At 34.0% G+C, this 15,882-nt stretch overlaps 1 protein-coding gene across 7 annotated transcripts in view; it reads left to right on the top strand.

Annotated features, from left to right (window-relative positions):
- Nucleotides 1–15,882, top strand: part of LOC108750678 (hepatocyte nuclear factor 4-gamma) — a 38,549-nt gene that overhangs the window by 8,889 nt on the left and 13,778 nt on the right. Inside the window, exon 1 of one of the 7 annotated variants that reach the window (XM_018490331.1) lies at nt 3,131–3,478. The exons of 3 other annotated variants lie outside the window; for them this stretch is intronic. In XM_018490331.1, coding sequence (XP_018345833.1) covers nt 3,394–3,478 — 85 coding nt within the window. In that variant the 5' untranslated portion in view covers nt 3,131–3,393. Of the gene's footprint in view, nt 1–3,130; nt 3,479–7,088; nt 7,562–12,014; nt 12,039–14,518; nt 14,606–15,882 lie in introns of those variants that run through there. 3 more of the 7 variants (XM_018490334.1, XM_018490335.1, XM_018490333.1) reach the window with 3 other exon arrangements.

Raw genomic sequence — 15,882 nt, 5'->3', positions numbered from 1 at the left:
CCCCCCCCCCCAGTTAACGTCGTTTTTTTTAGACGAACGTTTGTGAACAGCGATTCTCATTCTCATACACATTACGAAGTGCGCGGCTCGCGTATGTCCGTCTAAAGAACAATGTTGATTGGATAAATTTTATATAATAAATATCTCTTTTATTAAATATTGGAGGAAAAAATAAGACTTTTTAATTTATTTTTTATTAAGGAAGGACGTCATATAATTAATAGGCATGAAATATCTTATAGACTTGCTACTTTATAAGTTTTGCATAAATATTTTTACATAAATTTGTATTTTAAATTATGCACATAAATGAAAAAAAAGATCTTACTGCAGTTAAATAACGTCTTTTTTTATACAAAGCTTAAAGAATATATTTTTCATCCATGATGATTGCAATCACTTGTAATCATGTTTTTCTGTTAGGTATAGTACGTTAACTACTAAATGTGACGCTAATAATTCTTTTGTTATCAGTATTAATTATTTCTTGTATATCGCAATGATATTGTAAAGTGTAGCAGATCTGATACGAAAATAGCTAGACAATTTTGTTGGGAAGACTTATCTGTTTTCCTCCGTTTAGTAATAATGCATATATATATCGCTGCGGGTACATAACGCATTATAATTTTTTTTATCTATTGATCAGAATCGTCTTTAATCACATAATTGATAATAGATTTGCATGCGAGTACATATAGCATACACTGGACACGTGCTCGCGTCTTATTCTAACGAAAGCACTTTAATGGCCTTCGCGCGTTACTAAAAAAAAATATGCAAAACGTCATGACACTGCTAGGCACATGAAACCGTGGGTCATACGTGACTCGCAGTTACTAACAGATGCTTTAATGACAGTTTCCTTGATTTTGAGTCTGTCTTTCTTCACGAAGATAACGTTCCTTATCTATCGCGATGTCTGTATATTTATCATTGCATTTTTTTTAGGCTAAAAAAAATCTGAAGTGAGAAATCTTTCTTCGAAAATATAAAGGAATCTACAGAATCGGAGAAATTCAGAGAATTCTTTGCGTGAGACAGAGAGAGAGCGAGAGAGAGATTTAAGAAATTAAATTATTAAAAACGTACACACACACACACACGTAACAAATTTTTCTTTTGAATGCGTCGTGTGTTGAACACGTCGTGTAGGTATGCGATGGTAAAAAAAAGATACGATGAAGGTTAAAGAGACCTATTGACCTCTTGCAATTTCCGAGAATAGATATACTCGCGGATATTATGCAGTGTATATATGTTGACTTATAACGCCGACTATTTTCGCTTAATAGGAAACGCATTACAATTTGCGGTCTCAAACACCTATCGGGAGGACATGAATGCATGACGTCAGTCTGTTTGGATTTGGGAAAATGCAGCGAGGGATTTGTAGGATGTGATAAATTGTCTTAAAAGTTAAGATTTTCATGTAATACGATGCACTGCTATTTTGTCGCACGAACTGTCGTCGATCCTGATTTTAATGTTATAATAAAGGCGTAAACTTGAAGCGCAATTATTGTGTTAGAATAGGTTATCTCGTTAATATATCATTACAAATTCTTATTACATCTTATTACATATTTTATACTGCTTGTGTAACGTCTCGAATATGGATAAACGTGACTCATTGATACTATTTATACAATTATTGCTATAATTGCGATTTTATAATTCAAATGAAGCTAAAAAAAAACTGTAAAAAATATCCACAATTACGCGTACAAATTTAGCGAGGGAAACATTAGATTTCTTTGAAATTGCTACGTCTAAACGGGGCTAATAAATGTTTTGCTTGATCTTTCGGGGGAAAGAGCGGAAAAGAGAAGGAATACGGAAGAAATTGATAAAATAATATCTTGCTTCGGAGAAACACTTATGAAATATACAAAAACTTTTAAAGAGACATTGAGAAATGAAATATTGTTTTGTCGCAAAGGGGAAACTGGTATGACAGGTGTACTATGGTGTACTATGGCAAAAAATCATGACGAGCACTTACTTCGTCGACCTGGTTGCAGCAGATGCCAGTTTATCGTATACTGAATGCCATATTTTTTTCGAATTATCATCATTTACATAATCTTGCTAGCCGTCGTTGTACGTACAAAATGATACGTATCGTCGATGATTCTTACCGTATTTGATACAATCTATGCGATAATATCTGGCACTACAGACGTAGGAACATATGTGTCCTCTTTCAGCATGAACTAATGATGAAATTTTTAACATAATAAAATACAATTTTGTGATATATTTTTATCATCTTATTTGAACAATATATTATAATCCTTTAGGTTAAGGATAAGTTTTGTTTTAATAAATTGTTATTAATATTTTATCCTTGTCGTAAAGTTCTATTAATACTTATTTTATTAAAATAGTTTTTATGTAACATTAAAAAGAATAATATTTTAAAGTATTACTAGAGATAATAAATGACGGAAAAATACTAGAATTTTAGGGTAAAAAACTCGGAAATTAATTCTGGAAATTAACTTCGGAAATTAATTAATTAATTTCTATTTCTTCTTCTACATATATAACATGAATTTTATATAATTTGGTCAAAAATACCGTTTTTTACTCGATATTTCTCTCCAAAGTCAAAAATACCGGTTTTTTTTCTCTAAGTATATCCTCGAAAATGGTATCTACTAAAGATATTCGATATTAGTTATCTAATAAAATATTTAGAAATTTTATCAAATAAGAATTAAAAATACAGTTGTATTTTACTAAAGACTTAAATATCTTTAATTTTAAAGATAAACGTTTTGTAGAAAAAAAAATTCTTTTTATATGTTCTTAAGATATTTGCTTCTATTATATTTAATCCGTTTCCATTATTCACACTCTATTTATCTTTTTTAATGAAGATTACCGATTAATCATCCTTCCCTCCTTTCTCTATTTCTCTAATTGTTTTGTAGGAAAACATTCTGATGGACCTAATGCATCATGTGTGCATCAGTGTAACGACAAGCAGGACAAGATTAGATTATCGGTTCTCCCGAGTCGTCCTCCCCTCCTGTCCGCTCCTTCTTTCCCACTGCGAGCACCGTTTACCCCAGCGATCTCTCAAAACGAAAAATTCTATCCCGCACTTTAGTGCGTCTGTCGAGATCAAACCGTCGTGTACAACTCCTCCGTGACTTCGCATATAACTCTTCTCCGGAGTTATACTCTCGACACCGAGTGACATCGCTGGGTCACATTGATGATTAGAGGCTAGGATTCGCGTAACGACAATGTACGCGCACTGTTCATGAAACGCATATACTGATAGTGCTCGCGCATCGCGACGATTCGTCTACAATTCAAGAGTAGTTTCGTTATTCTTTAACAATTGCTACTGCAAAACGCAAGGAAAAAGAGCACTCTGCGATGAAGCTCGATGACGAAGCCTTTCCCTTCGATATAATTGGCCAGCCCGATCTGGATTTCAATACGTGTGAATATCTTGGAATCTGTGAGTATTTTCATATTTGTATAATAATATTAGAAAACGTGATTTTTTTTCAGAAATTACATGTAAAGATTTTATTTAACAATGTCTTGATTTTTCTTTGATTGTTAAATGTGTAAGTTATGAATATATATAGGAAAATTTCATTATAATCGAACAGTCAACATTAAAAATTCAGTTATTATTAAAAAAATAACTAGTATAATTCTACTACAGTCTGTCCTATTATACGTAAATAGAATTATATGATATAAATAACACTACAAAAAGGAAGGGCGCAGGGGGGAAAAATAAATAAAAGGATGAAAATGCTGTTACAAAGAATAGACACTTGAAAGATAAAGGAAATTTTTGAAGCGTCATAAGTTGATTTATAGGAAGACAGTATTTTATTTTATTTGAAGAATAGTTTATCTTTTTATCTCTATATTTTATCGATTTAGTACTAGTTCGTTATCAATGCAGTGCTACTCAGATGGTATCGAAAAGAGATTACGTATATCTTACTTCTTTTTTTATTTCATACCATAACATAATTTATGACGATATTTACAATTATAAATAAAACTTCGAAATTCACAATTCTTAAATTTAAGCAAAAGAAATACTTGAAAAGGCTTAATATCGGATTTTGGCAAGTAATTAGTCAATATTTATTAAAAAGAATATTTTAAATGTGGATATTGTATAAAATTTTTTAAATTTGCAATTCAATTTTTTTAGATCTTATTTCATGAATTATTTGCATTGACGTAAGCACTTCTTTTTTATGTAAAGCTAAAATAAGGAACAAAAACTGCTTAATGTGAAAAAAATACGTGTATTTGCTCGTCAAAGATGTTAGCTCTTTTAGAATTTATACAAATATCTTTTTCAGACTGTCGATGTAAAAATAACGATTATTCTAAATAATATAATTTGACTTTTATACTGTAACAACTTGACAAATTTGACATACCTGCTAAATGATATTGAATGTTTGCTATCTTATTTATCTTGTCTTATCTTATCTACACACATGGGATGTCAAATTTTTTCATATAACTATTATATATAAACGAATTATCTAATGGAAGATGTAAACTATCATTAATCCTATCATTAAGTCCACGGATTTGATCGTTAAATTGTGATTACGTTATTATTTAAGTATTGTATATTATTGGACTTTTTGTGCGTTGTATTGAAATATTTTTAATATTTATCGCGTTTTATGATTGTTTTTTTTTTAAATCAAAAATCGAACCGGTAAATATTTATAAAATAAATAATTTCAAAAATTCTTCTCTGTTTCCTTGAAAATGCAATTTGAACATGGATATAGAAACTGATGTGTATTCTCCAACAATATAACCTCGATGAAATCAATCAATTTTAAATCGATGGGTGCTTATCAGATAGATACGAAATCATAAAAAAATCGTGGAATACAAGCTCATCGATCGTCGATTATATCATTGCGAAGTGTTGTCGCGTTCATTGCGGTATCTCGCAATTAACGCCCGAGAAATCGGTCGTATATAACGCGCATGACACGATACGAAAATCTAAAAATACACGAGGCAGACATCCAAAGATACCGCGGATCTACTACGTCGGTATTTCTGTTTTCTTGCGGTACTCGATAAATCCCATCCGCGGCCCGCTCGCGAAATTATCGCAGCCACCCCCGCAGATTTTTCGAACAATGCCGACACCGTGATGCCAAGTACATATAAACGCGAGCACTAATAAGCATATCGCTGGCACAAGGAGGAGAGAGGAAGTAAACATGAAGAAAACGGAGGTATGAATCACACTTTCATTCGCTGTTTCATTGTCCGTCAGTGCTGGAACAGGAGCTTTCTGTATTTGCTTTATCGCAGGGAAACTGACTCACTTCGGTTTTCTCTCTCTCTCTCTCTCTCTCTTTCTCGATGCATATCCATCCAGTAGAAGCTTTGTTACACATGTTCTCCATGGCCTGTGTTTGCGCGAAAAACGCGAGCGATTAATCTCAGCAGTCTCTTTGTCACAGTCGTCTGGTTAGTCTGGTAATCAACCGTGCTGATAGAAGAAAAAATAACGAATGACTTGGTCATACACCTCTGTTTCTGCACGGGAAATAATATCGGAAGGAAACTGAGCAGCCGACAATAAAAAAAATAATTAACGTCTAAAGATACAATCTGGATACTACTGGTTTTCCTTAAACTTAGAAAAGGGAATCTTTTTCAAAAGATTCCATTTCAAATGTGAATGCTCAAGTCTGAAATGTCAACGTTTGCATTCTCTCAAAGGCCTTTGTTACTATTTTTATGGATGATTGCTGTTAATTAATCATTATTAATTAATCACTCCCTACGCCGAATGATTCTTAACACTGGAAAACACGCGACATGTATAGCATGGCCTATGAATGAGATAAATGTGTGCATATGCGAGAGGCAATATACAATATTTTCGAGAACGCTAGTCCCACTTTCTGTATTTTTAGCTCTTTCCGACGCTTACGTAGGCTCTCGCGCAAAAAAGAACGATGCAATTTGCGGCGCATCCGATCACATGCGTCGTCGGTACCTAGGACGCAATGACGTAATGTCATCCGAGCCACCTGGCTCCACGGTGAATCGTCATAAATAAAATGACAGCATAACGAAGACATACGTATTTTTGTTTTCGTCGTGGCAAGGACAAAAGAAAACTTTGTGATTTGTGCATTTGGCTGGTAACGAATCATTTTTATGTTACAACACAGATTAAGTACAATATTTTCGTGCCTATATAAGAAGATAATCGGGCCAGATTGTCAATATCGCATTTTATCATTTGTACATTACATATTTTTCGATTAAATTTAACAATTATATTTTTTGGGAGATATAGATACTCAAAATCGTTGAATGATACGAAAGTTATCTCTCGCAAGTTTTTCCAAAAATTGACACGTGTTTCCTCATTATTCCAGAGAATTTGTTACATCAGCTCATATGACTTCTTGACTTTTAAGTGGGATAGTCACACCATAGGCACAGTTTTCTTGATTTTCTGTCGACAATATGAATTTTTTAACTCTTTCGTCAACAGGGATCGAGAGAAATAGAGCAAATTTTTTTATTGTTTCGAATTATATGAAAATGTGAAAAATTCTGGTATAAAAGCTTTAACAATGAGTTCTGAACCATCATAGAAGTTGAATTGCTTTACTTATTTTTTACGGATTTTTAAATTTATCAAAATTCACAATCGAAGTATCGATGGTGCTTTTGAAGAACCGGAAAGAAAGAAGTTAAAAACCTTGTTCTGGAAGAGAAAAATAAAAAGTACATATCTAGATACTCTTCACGGAAATCTTAAATTCATTATTGTTACGTTCATCTATTACATAACGATAATGTAACTAGTAACAGATGTAACTATAAAATTAAATTTTTCTACATGTGTGTTCTAAAACACTCTACCTACCAACTTGCGTAATTTTAGATCACCTACATATTTAGAGATAAAGTCTGGAAAGAGATTCGCAGATACGTGACGCGTTCGATCGTGTTTAACGCTCATGTCTGCGGCCACTGGTCTCCCACCATTGCGAAACCGCGGTAAAGCACGACGGCAAAACGTGCGTACGTTTACAGCTGTTTGCCAGTCGTCATCGGACCGCCGCCGTGGTGTCTGGCGAAGGTCATTAACGCCGTCGTGATTATCACCGTCACTCGCCATCGCTCGCGTTCTCATTTGTCGCCGCAATGTAATTTTTCGACATTGCGTTTAAAATCGTCCAGTTTCGATTTAAGCGAGATAGATTTCAACGATGGGTGATTCCCATTCTATTCGCGTGAACACGCTCCTCGTATAGGAAAGCATTGAAAGGCAGAGGAGAGACAGAGAAAGAGAGAAAGAAAAGGAGTAGTCGGCAACGGATGGAAGCAACGGAGTTGATCGAGAATTGATCTCTCGATTGAATTGCGAACGCGTAGCCGGTAAGAAAGTAAACACGTCAGCAGCATCGCGATAGTGATTGAGAGAGTGGCGATCTATCGAGATCGACGGGGACCGGCACGGAGATCAACCGGTTGAAAAAGAGAGTCTTCACGATGGGTCTGGCAGGTGCGTTTCTGTTCCTTTTTATTCTCTCCCTTGGTTGCATGCGTCACTTTAACGTATTATTCCCGTTGTTATCTGTGAGTGGTGAAGGATCGTAAGGGGATAAGTATCATTTTCCAATTGAGAGCGACAATGTTGAGATTCTTTATCAACTCTGTTACGCGCCACTTTCGTTTTATTTCAATAACTGACCCTTCATGGACGTTCGTTGATTGTATTTTTTATCTTCCGTACGTTTTATTGAAGCGAAAACAAAACAAAAAACTGAAAGGATTCTCATTGATTAATGAAATTTGAATGAATTAAAGAAATTTATTGTTTAAATGTTAAATTTAATATATGGACCTTTCGTAATTCTTCATTACACTATATCATCGCGAAGTCATCGATGCTTCGTAACATTACGTAACAAAATATATTTTAATAATAAAAAAAAAACAAAATGCATAAGTTAACATATAAGATATCCTAAAAAGTCATAAATGGAATTTATTTGAAAACAATGGAAATTCTGTTGCATAGCAAATTAAATAAATAGATTGAGTGAGTCAACTGTTGGAATTCGTCATAGATAGAGGCGACTGTACATATTATTAATATTACTCATATTATAAGAAAAGTCATCGCGACGCTTATCAAATTAATAACTGTGACGTTATGCGATTATTACTAAATCGCATGTTTCTATTCTAATCCAAAGAAATTTCTGTTTATTTAACTTTCGTGAAATTAAAATCAACAGTAGCGTTTTACGAAATAATACAACATTGTTTAATTAAAATAAAAATAAAAATACTTTTGTGGCTTCAAAAACAAATTAAATGTAAGTAAATGTTTATACTAGCCTCCGTGATTGTTGATTCATAAATAATATATTTATAAGGCGATAAAATGTAATTTGTAAACAACACTGGAATATAACTGCAAACATTTTAACTTTAATTTGAGTCCATTCAGTACAAACTGAGTAGTTTATAGAAAAGTCCAATCCAATGTTATCAAACTTTTTGCTTGATGAAATCAATTATATTTATCGGAATAAAATGAAGATTTTAAATTGGATTGAATAAATGTAATATAAACAAAAAATTGATCAAGATTTTTAGCATTTGATTAGTTTAGCATAAACAATAACCTAAAGAGATAAAAAAAAAAAAGAATATATTAAATGTATTTGTAGTGCTTTGAAAATTAATCCGCATTCTATGTTTTCAAAATACTTTTCATATTACTTTAGCGGAGTAATTTCCTCACCTCAGGCTTCTAAAGAAGCGGCTGGACCGCTCTATCTGCCGCGCTCTCCAATTCCGGTTGTTTATTCAACGTTACGTAAAAAAAATATCTCTTCGCGATATGCAGCGCGCTCGAAAACTTTCCGGCGACGATTAGAAGTGCCAACGGCGATCATCCTGAAGGAAGTTTTGCGCGCGTGACGGCCCCGCTGGCTTGCGTTCGATCTAATTGTGCCATGACCTAAACGTGACTTGCGTTTTCGCGTGACATTCCGCATCCGTGTGTGGCTGCGCACTGCGCGTTAAGGTTGCATCGACAGTCTCTGGATTAATTAAGCCTGGCTCGAGAGTGACTCGCCGTTCCATTTTAGAATACATCGCCTGTGACATCGGCAGAGAGAAATATTTCAAGTAATATTTTATACTTTTAAGTGGAACAAATAACAAGCTCGTTGTTGTTAGTTTTGGCCTTGCATTTCATATATTTACTTTTTATCGTATTGAAGATACGACGAGCAAAATAATAGATTAAAATAAAACAGAGCTTAATAGATAACGTAGAACAGCATTACGCAATAAAATCTTTGATTTCGTGTAAATATTGTGCATCTTTTTTAAATGGGAAACTGCGCAATACGCTAAGGATATATTATTTTTGCAAATCGACTAAATTTCATCTATAAACATTTAATATCTTTTTAATTTTGAAAGAGGAATTTATTTTCAAAGTCATCTAGTTGGGTTACATTTTTCCTATCTCTAGAATTTTTTACTCCGAGAAACATGGCGATCATTTTTTAGATCGTATATGCGGAGATACTGTTCATTTTAGATGTGCTTTTTACGTATTATGTCTTTTTTTCTGTAAGGCTGAAATGTACAACTGTTTGATCTTAAACACGGAAAGGAAGAGGCAGCTAAAACAAACAGATTTCAAGTCTTAGTTTGCTGACAGCACTTCGGTAGAGAACGTCGCAATTAAAAATTTCTGTGATACGAAAGAGAAAGAGATAGAGAAACACAGAGAAAGAGAAGAGCCCCTTATCATTCCAGTTGACACGACGTCGCGTTATCGTCAGCAGCGTCACACTGCGAATATGCCGTGTACAAACAGTGGCGTATTCGCATTTTGATACCTCTACTTCTATATTTCGAGTCGTGACAATGCTGAGAGCTCTTTAACAATTTTTTGAAATAAATAAGTCTTCGAAAGAAATACTTAAAAATACTCCGAAAAGGACGAGAATTAAAAGAATATTATTGATCTTTTCTCACTTTGGAAATAAAATATTAGACTAATACATAATTCATTTAACGCATTAACTCTATACCGGACTACCGGAGCTTTTGTCTCATTCTCTTTAATTAACATTTTCTCTTCTTCAAAGTCTCATAAAGTTAATAACGATTGTCCGCAAATAAAATTAAACCAACCACGGTTTTTTTTTCAATGGAGAAAATCGATATTATACATTATAAATATTAACAAATGCGTTTGAAAGTGTCAAGTGTGACATTTAAAAAATTCAGTCAAAGAGGATTATATACATTTCGAAAGTCATTCAGTTTTAGCCCTAGGTTTAGGGTTTCGTTGATTCGATGGAACGTTCTTGATCACGTGCTACTGCATGCGTGCGCTCTCTATATTGCGAGTGGCGCCGGATCATGACACGCGTGTAAATGTATGCGATTGACGCACCAATGTAGGACGCGTACGATGGCAAAAATTTACATAATTATAAAGGATAGAAATAAAAAACGATAAAAGCGCGATCGAGATAATTCTGTGTTACTAAAGTGAATTTTTAGTGAGACTTATAGAAATTTTTTTTTTTTGAACTAAGTTTGAGCCTCTAAATTATATTAATAAAATTGATATAATTGAAAAGTTATTAAAACATTTTTTTATTATAATAATAGTTTGTGAAAAGTAATATTATTTATAATTCCTGAGGTTTATCACATACTTTGCCTTAGTAACGCCGGATTAATTTAATGATGTGTCGAAATAATAATTTGTAATCTTGTCGTCGTAATACTTAATACATTAATTTTTTTTTTAATTAATTTTTAATATTTAGAAAAATGATTTTGTATCGAATTAAAATTCTGTTATTCTATGATTATTTTGAATGTCTTGAGAGATGTTATAGATGAGTCTTATCGCGCGCTGTGTGAATTCAAATTTGGTTTTCTTTGAATATTTCTGGCACGTATCAAGATCAAATGGAAATGGCCGGTAATAAGTGTATCCGATTACGATTGAAGATTATGAAGGATAACGAATTATATAAAAACGCGCATCTGTACAAGTGTAATAAAACATACATAATAATATTTATTTATTTTGAATTTGCACAACAAATAATTGTGCTACAAAATTTTATCCTATTTTAATGACCGATCATTATATTATTAGAATTATTAATGGAGTTACATTAGAAAGTGCGTTGCAAGTAAAGTCTTTTTTTGTTTACTAAAAGACTAAAATTAAAATGATGACATACGCGTCGATGATTTTCACGAATGCGAGGGACGCAGTTATTCTTAATCATGTTTGTTGTTCGATAATCGCGTATCGCATATCCGACCTTCTTAGCTTCGAAACGATGTAAATCTATCTGTCGCTTTTAAATGATAGTATAACGCTCAACATTTACAATTCAAAAACATATAATAAACTTTTATAATAATTTATTTGCACAGCGCGAAAACATATTTAACCGAATAAACGTGATAAAGCAACGTTGCGATTAATCGCAATAAAAACCGTACTTTGGAAATTTAATTGATAACAAAACAGGAAACATAGTAGCAAGATGGCGATACAGAAGTACGATGGACTTACGTTTCCTGTTTGGCGTTTCGAATGAAACATTGCACCGTTGGTCGATTTAACGTCGGTCAACAGGAAGGCGCATTTTAAGGTTGGTCCCGGAGTAATTACGTCTTTTCTTATCTTCTCTTCCGTCGTGTCCTCTCTACTGTTTAATTATGCTAATGTTGCGCTAACAGCCTAGGTAAACTAGGCAATATCATCTGTGCGCGCCGCTGAAAACTCACAAAAGTAAAAAGAAAAAGAAAATATTGCCTCGGCTTCGAGTCACGTCGCGCCGCGCCACTTTAAGCATTATTCCTTCGATGGGGCACATGCATAAATAATTAATAGTCTGCAAATTGATTCGCAATGTCACTATGACAAGCGTATAACGTGCGCGCGCGATTCCACGAGAGAGACGAGGAAGCAGGTAGAAACGGCGCAACGTCGATTACCTTCTTCTTTTCCTATATGTAACCCATACGTATTAAGTTGGAATCCATTAATTTTCTCGCGGTCGGGATAGAGTGGCGTTACGTAATATAATAGGACACGCACGCGATGCGGCTACCGTGTCGCAATCGCGACGCTGCGTTAACTTAAGCAGATATCAATTGGACACCTGAAGGTGGAGAGGTGTTCTCCACGTCAATGGAGGAGAGAAGAGCGGTCTTCTTCTCGGAAAGATTACGATTCCGTGTTACGCGTATTGAAATGGCAAAAGTCAAAGGACGCGTCTATCGTGAACTTAACAATTTCTCGCGTAAAACTAACGCGACTTCGTCTCGAGAAGAAACAGCCATTTTGCATTACGCTATTTATCGCGTTATGATAGTTCGATAAAACGTAGTGAAAATGATGCACGAAAGTGAAAGCACGGCGCGGATATCAGGTGAGAAAAAGGAACATGAAGAGAGTAATTACATTATGTTATTACATGCGCGCGCGTTTCGAGAAAGACTTCGTGTTTAGAAACGAAAGCAATTATTGCTTTTAGATTGTTTCTTTTTTTTTTTTTTTTAGAAGAATTTTCCTGGTTACGTAGCCGGAAGGGAGGCTAAAAAAGGTTTGAGCTTGGCCAGCTGCAAACTTCGCATTCTACGAGATGCAGAAAAAGGCTCTCGATACCATGTTTTCCACATTGTGTCGCGTAAGGTGAAAATATTCGTAGCATTACGAATTTTCCGCGGCTTGACGTGGCGTAGTTTATTCAAGGTAGCTCATTAGCTGGCAAATAGCATGCGATTAACTGTAGCTATCCTTCTATTAATTTCAGTGAAAAGTTCTCGACAACATCTCTTTATCTTCAAGAAATTCATAATTTTACGAGAAATATATCGGTTAGAGAATCGGCTGAAAAAAAATTGAAATTTTCATTCAATTTTAAATTTGTGATGTAAAGAGTTTTTTTTACAGAAATCTAACTCTGGTTAATTTCATACAGTAAAGACAGTAATTAATTGCTTATTTTAAATATCGACAGTATTAAATTAGCCAGTATTAAATTTCTGTAATAGTTGCATCTAAATAAATGTAAAATTAATTGAAATAAATTTTTCCTATAGTTAACTACATTTTTTATCTGATGATTTTTCGAAGAAACCGTGATTGAAAAATACTGCAGTAAATCGAAGACTTTAGTGTGATTTTTTTATCCGTATGATGAAGGAGTTAATTTGAACGAGGTATCATTTGTTATTTTACGCGTCCTCCAGCGTTTACGCACGAAATTGTCGATACTGTGTTAAGCAAACATCGTCAACTTTATGATGCAAAGTTACCTTCAACTGTAGTTCTTAGAAAAATGATAGGACAACTTCGCGATCGACTGACGCAAACACCGTCGACATTGTCGCAGAATATCGCGCGAAAGACGAGATAAGACTTCCTTGCTTATTAATCTCGGTTTACGAGATTGAAGATATATCTTCAGTGAAATAGAAAGAGGAACACGTCATTGTTTTGCTCTTAATAATTATTCATGGGAAAAATACGTCTTTTGTATGATACAGCGATAATTTTTGTATAAATTTCCATAAATTCGAAGAAGGACTCTTTTGTTTCTTTATCTCTAGAAACTATATAACAGAATCTGGCTACAAGCAATTTTGTTAAAACGATTTTGTCATCTTGATTTTATTATGATTTTGTGTTCGAGGGTGTTGCAAAAATAAAGATGGTATTGCTTAAAATTTGATTTTTGTTAAGACCAAAAACTAGTTAAATTTATTTATAACAGAAGTGTTTATTATGTATTTATTCTTTCTTTCTATCTGAATTTAATAAGATCATGGAAATCTGAATTTGAGCGGAAATTGACAAAGACAACAGATCAATTAATTCAATCTTGCAGCTAGACTCTGTTCTCTTGTGTAAGATTTTTATCCTTTCCAGCTCGTCCTCGATACATCTCTACTGCAGATAAACAATGTGCAGATAAACAATGTGTAGAATATATGATTACAAATATATGACTTACAAGCGAAGCGTGGGACATATCCGTAATGCGTTTTTCTGCGGAAGGAGGAGGTTCCAGCTTCACGAGAGTGTCCTCGAGATGAAGATAGGTGAAGGATGAGCGATGGATGATCGCATATGATGAGCAAATGTTTTTGCTAGATCAACGGAGAACTCCAGACATACTCCGCATACGTTACTAATGTCTACATCCGAGCACCTGTTGCGTCTGTTCGGTTAATGTAAAGTAAAATGGTTGATCGCTCGCGATCGAAAGAGAGAAGCTTGAACGACTATGTGCGCGATTTTGTAATGTGATAGCTTCGCACGGGAGCGAGAGAAAAGATACAGTAGTGACTCGACCGGACCTTGACTCCACGAGTAATACTGTGTGTTTCAATAAATTTCGCTTGCTCATTAGCACGTTCGCGCGTACCCTTCTCGGTTGAAGCCGGTCATTTTCGGCGTACATTGCTCGCATTTTACGAGGACGGATGGCATCAAAGATGAGCCGTGGTGAATCGAGAAGAAAATTAGAAGGTCAGTCAAAAGGAGCAAGTCTGAATTTTGCGCAAATTTTTATGTACTTTTAATTTTTGGCGACTAAATTGGATTTTGAAGGCATAATCGATTTTTGTATTATAACTTCTGGTAGATACATTTGTAAAAAATAAGTTAATACAATCCAACTTCTATGATAGTAAAAACTCGTGATGTTAAGGCTTTCACAAGTATGCAAGAAAACTTTGTAGATTTTTTTAAATGGTAGAATATAAAAATCTACACTGAAATTCAAAGACCCAAGGTGCTGACAGAAGTAAAATTCAATGGAGGGTTAGAGTTTACATTACAGAAATTTGAAAATAATTTCTAAACTTACAAACATTCGAGTAGGCCAAGATTATCGTATTAACCACAGTTTTATCAAATTACCGATCTGCTGACTCAGAATGATACAGAAAACCGCGTACGCGCAACATAGCTGACGTGAATTCGGTTTAGACGCCGCATTTTTCTGCGTGATATAATAACCATTTCTTTGCTTGCGGCGAGTTCTTTTTTTACAATACGATTGGAAACTTTTATTCTTTGCTTCCTCAACCTTGTTCTGTGTGAAACTTGTGATCTGTTTATTGCAATCGCAAACACCTTACGTTGGTCCACTTTGAGAGACATAATGTTGCTTAGAACAAGCTCTTAATTGTCAGCGATCATAAACCGTGAATTATCGCAGAGATTTGCGTTCTCGATGAATGGACTCGATAAAACGCAAATCAAAAAGCTTTATTATCTATTTAAACAGGAGGTGCTTTTAAGACCGATAGCTTGTTATTAAGATCATCTTAAATGTACTCTAAATCCACGTTTATAATAAGTATCTTCATACATGTGTGCGATTTAATTTTTCCGCGTAAAAATAAACTATATATTTAATTTTTGTATACAGTGCTATTCTTATTAGGAAAATTAAATCTCATACACATACATATATATGAAGCCACTTGGAAAGAACAATTTTGCTGAAATATCTAAAATTTTAGATAGATGCAGTTTTGAAAATAATTTTATTGGATCATTAAAATAATGTAGGAAATTTAAGTATGCTGAGCAAAATGTTGCAAAAAGTTTTGACATTTTAGCAATTAGCTTGAGCAGCCTACGTAATTGTTTTGCCTAGTCTAACCAAATTATTTTCGAATTTGTCTACCTAAATTTCTAGATGTTTCAGCAAAACCGTTTTCCATGCATTTATTACAAACTTATTGTAAGATTTGCAGTGTTATATCTTAAGATGTTAATACGGTTTCGTAATTGAC

This window comes from Trachymyrmex septentrionalis, unplaced genomic scaffold, assembly GCF_001594115.1.
Source record: "Trachymyrmex septentrionalis isolate Tsep2-gDNA-1 unplaced genomic scaffold, Tsep1.0 scaffold37, whole genome shotgun sequence".
NCBI lineage: Eukaryota > Metazoa > Arthropoda > Insecta > Hymenoptera > Formicidae > Trachymyrmex > Trachymyrmex septentrionalis.
The sequence above is the reverse complement of the archived record's forward strand: the minus strand, read 5'-3'. Positions and strand labels throughout refer to the sequence as shown.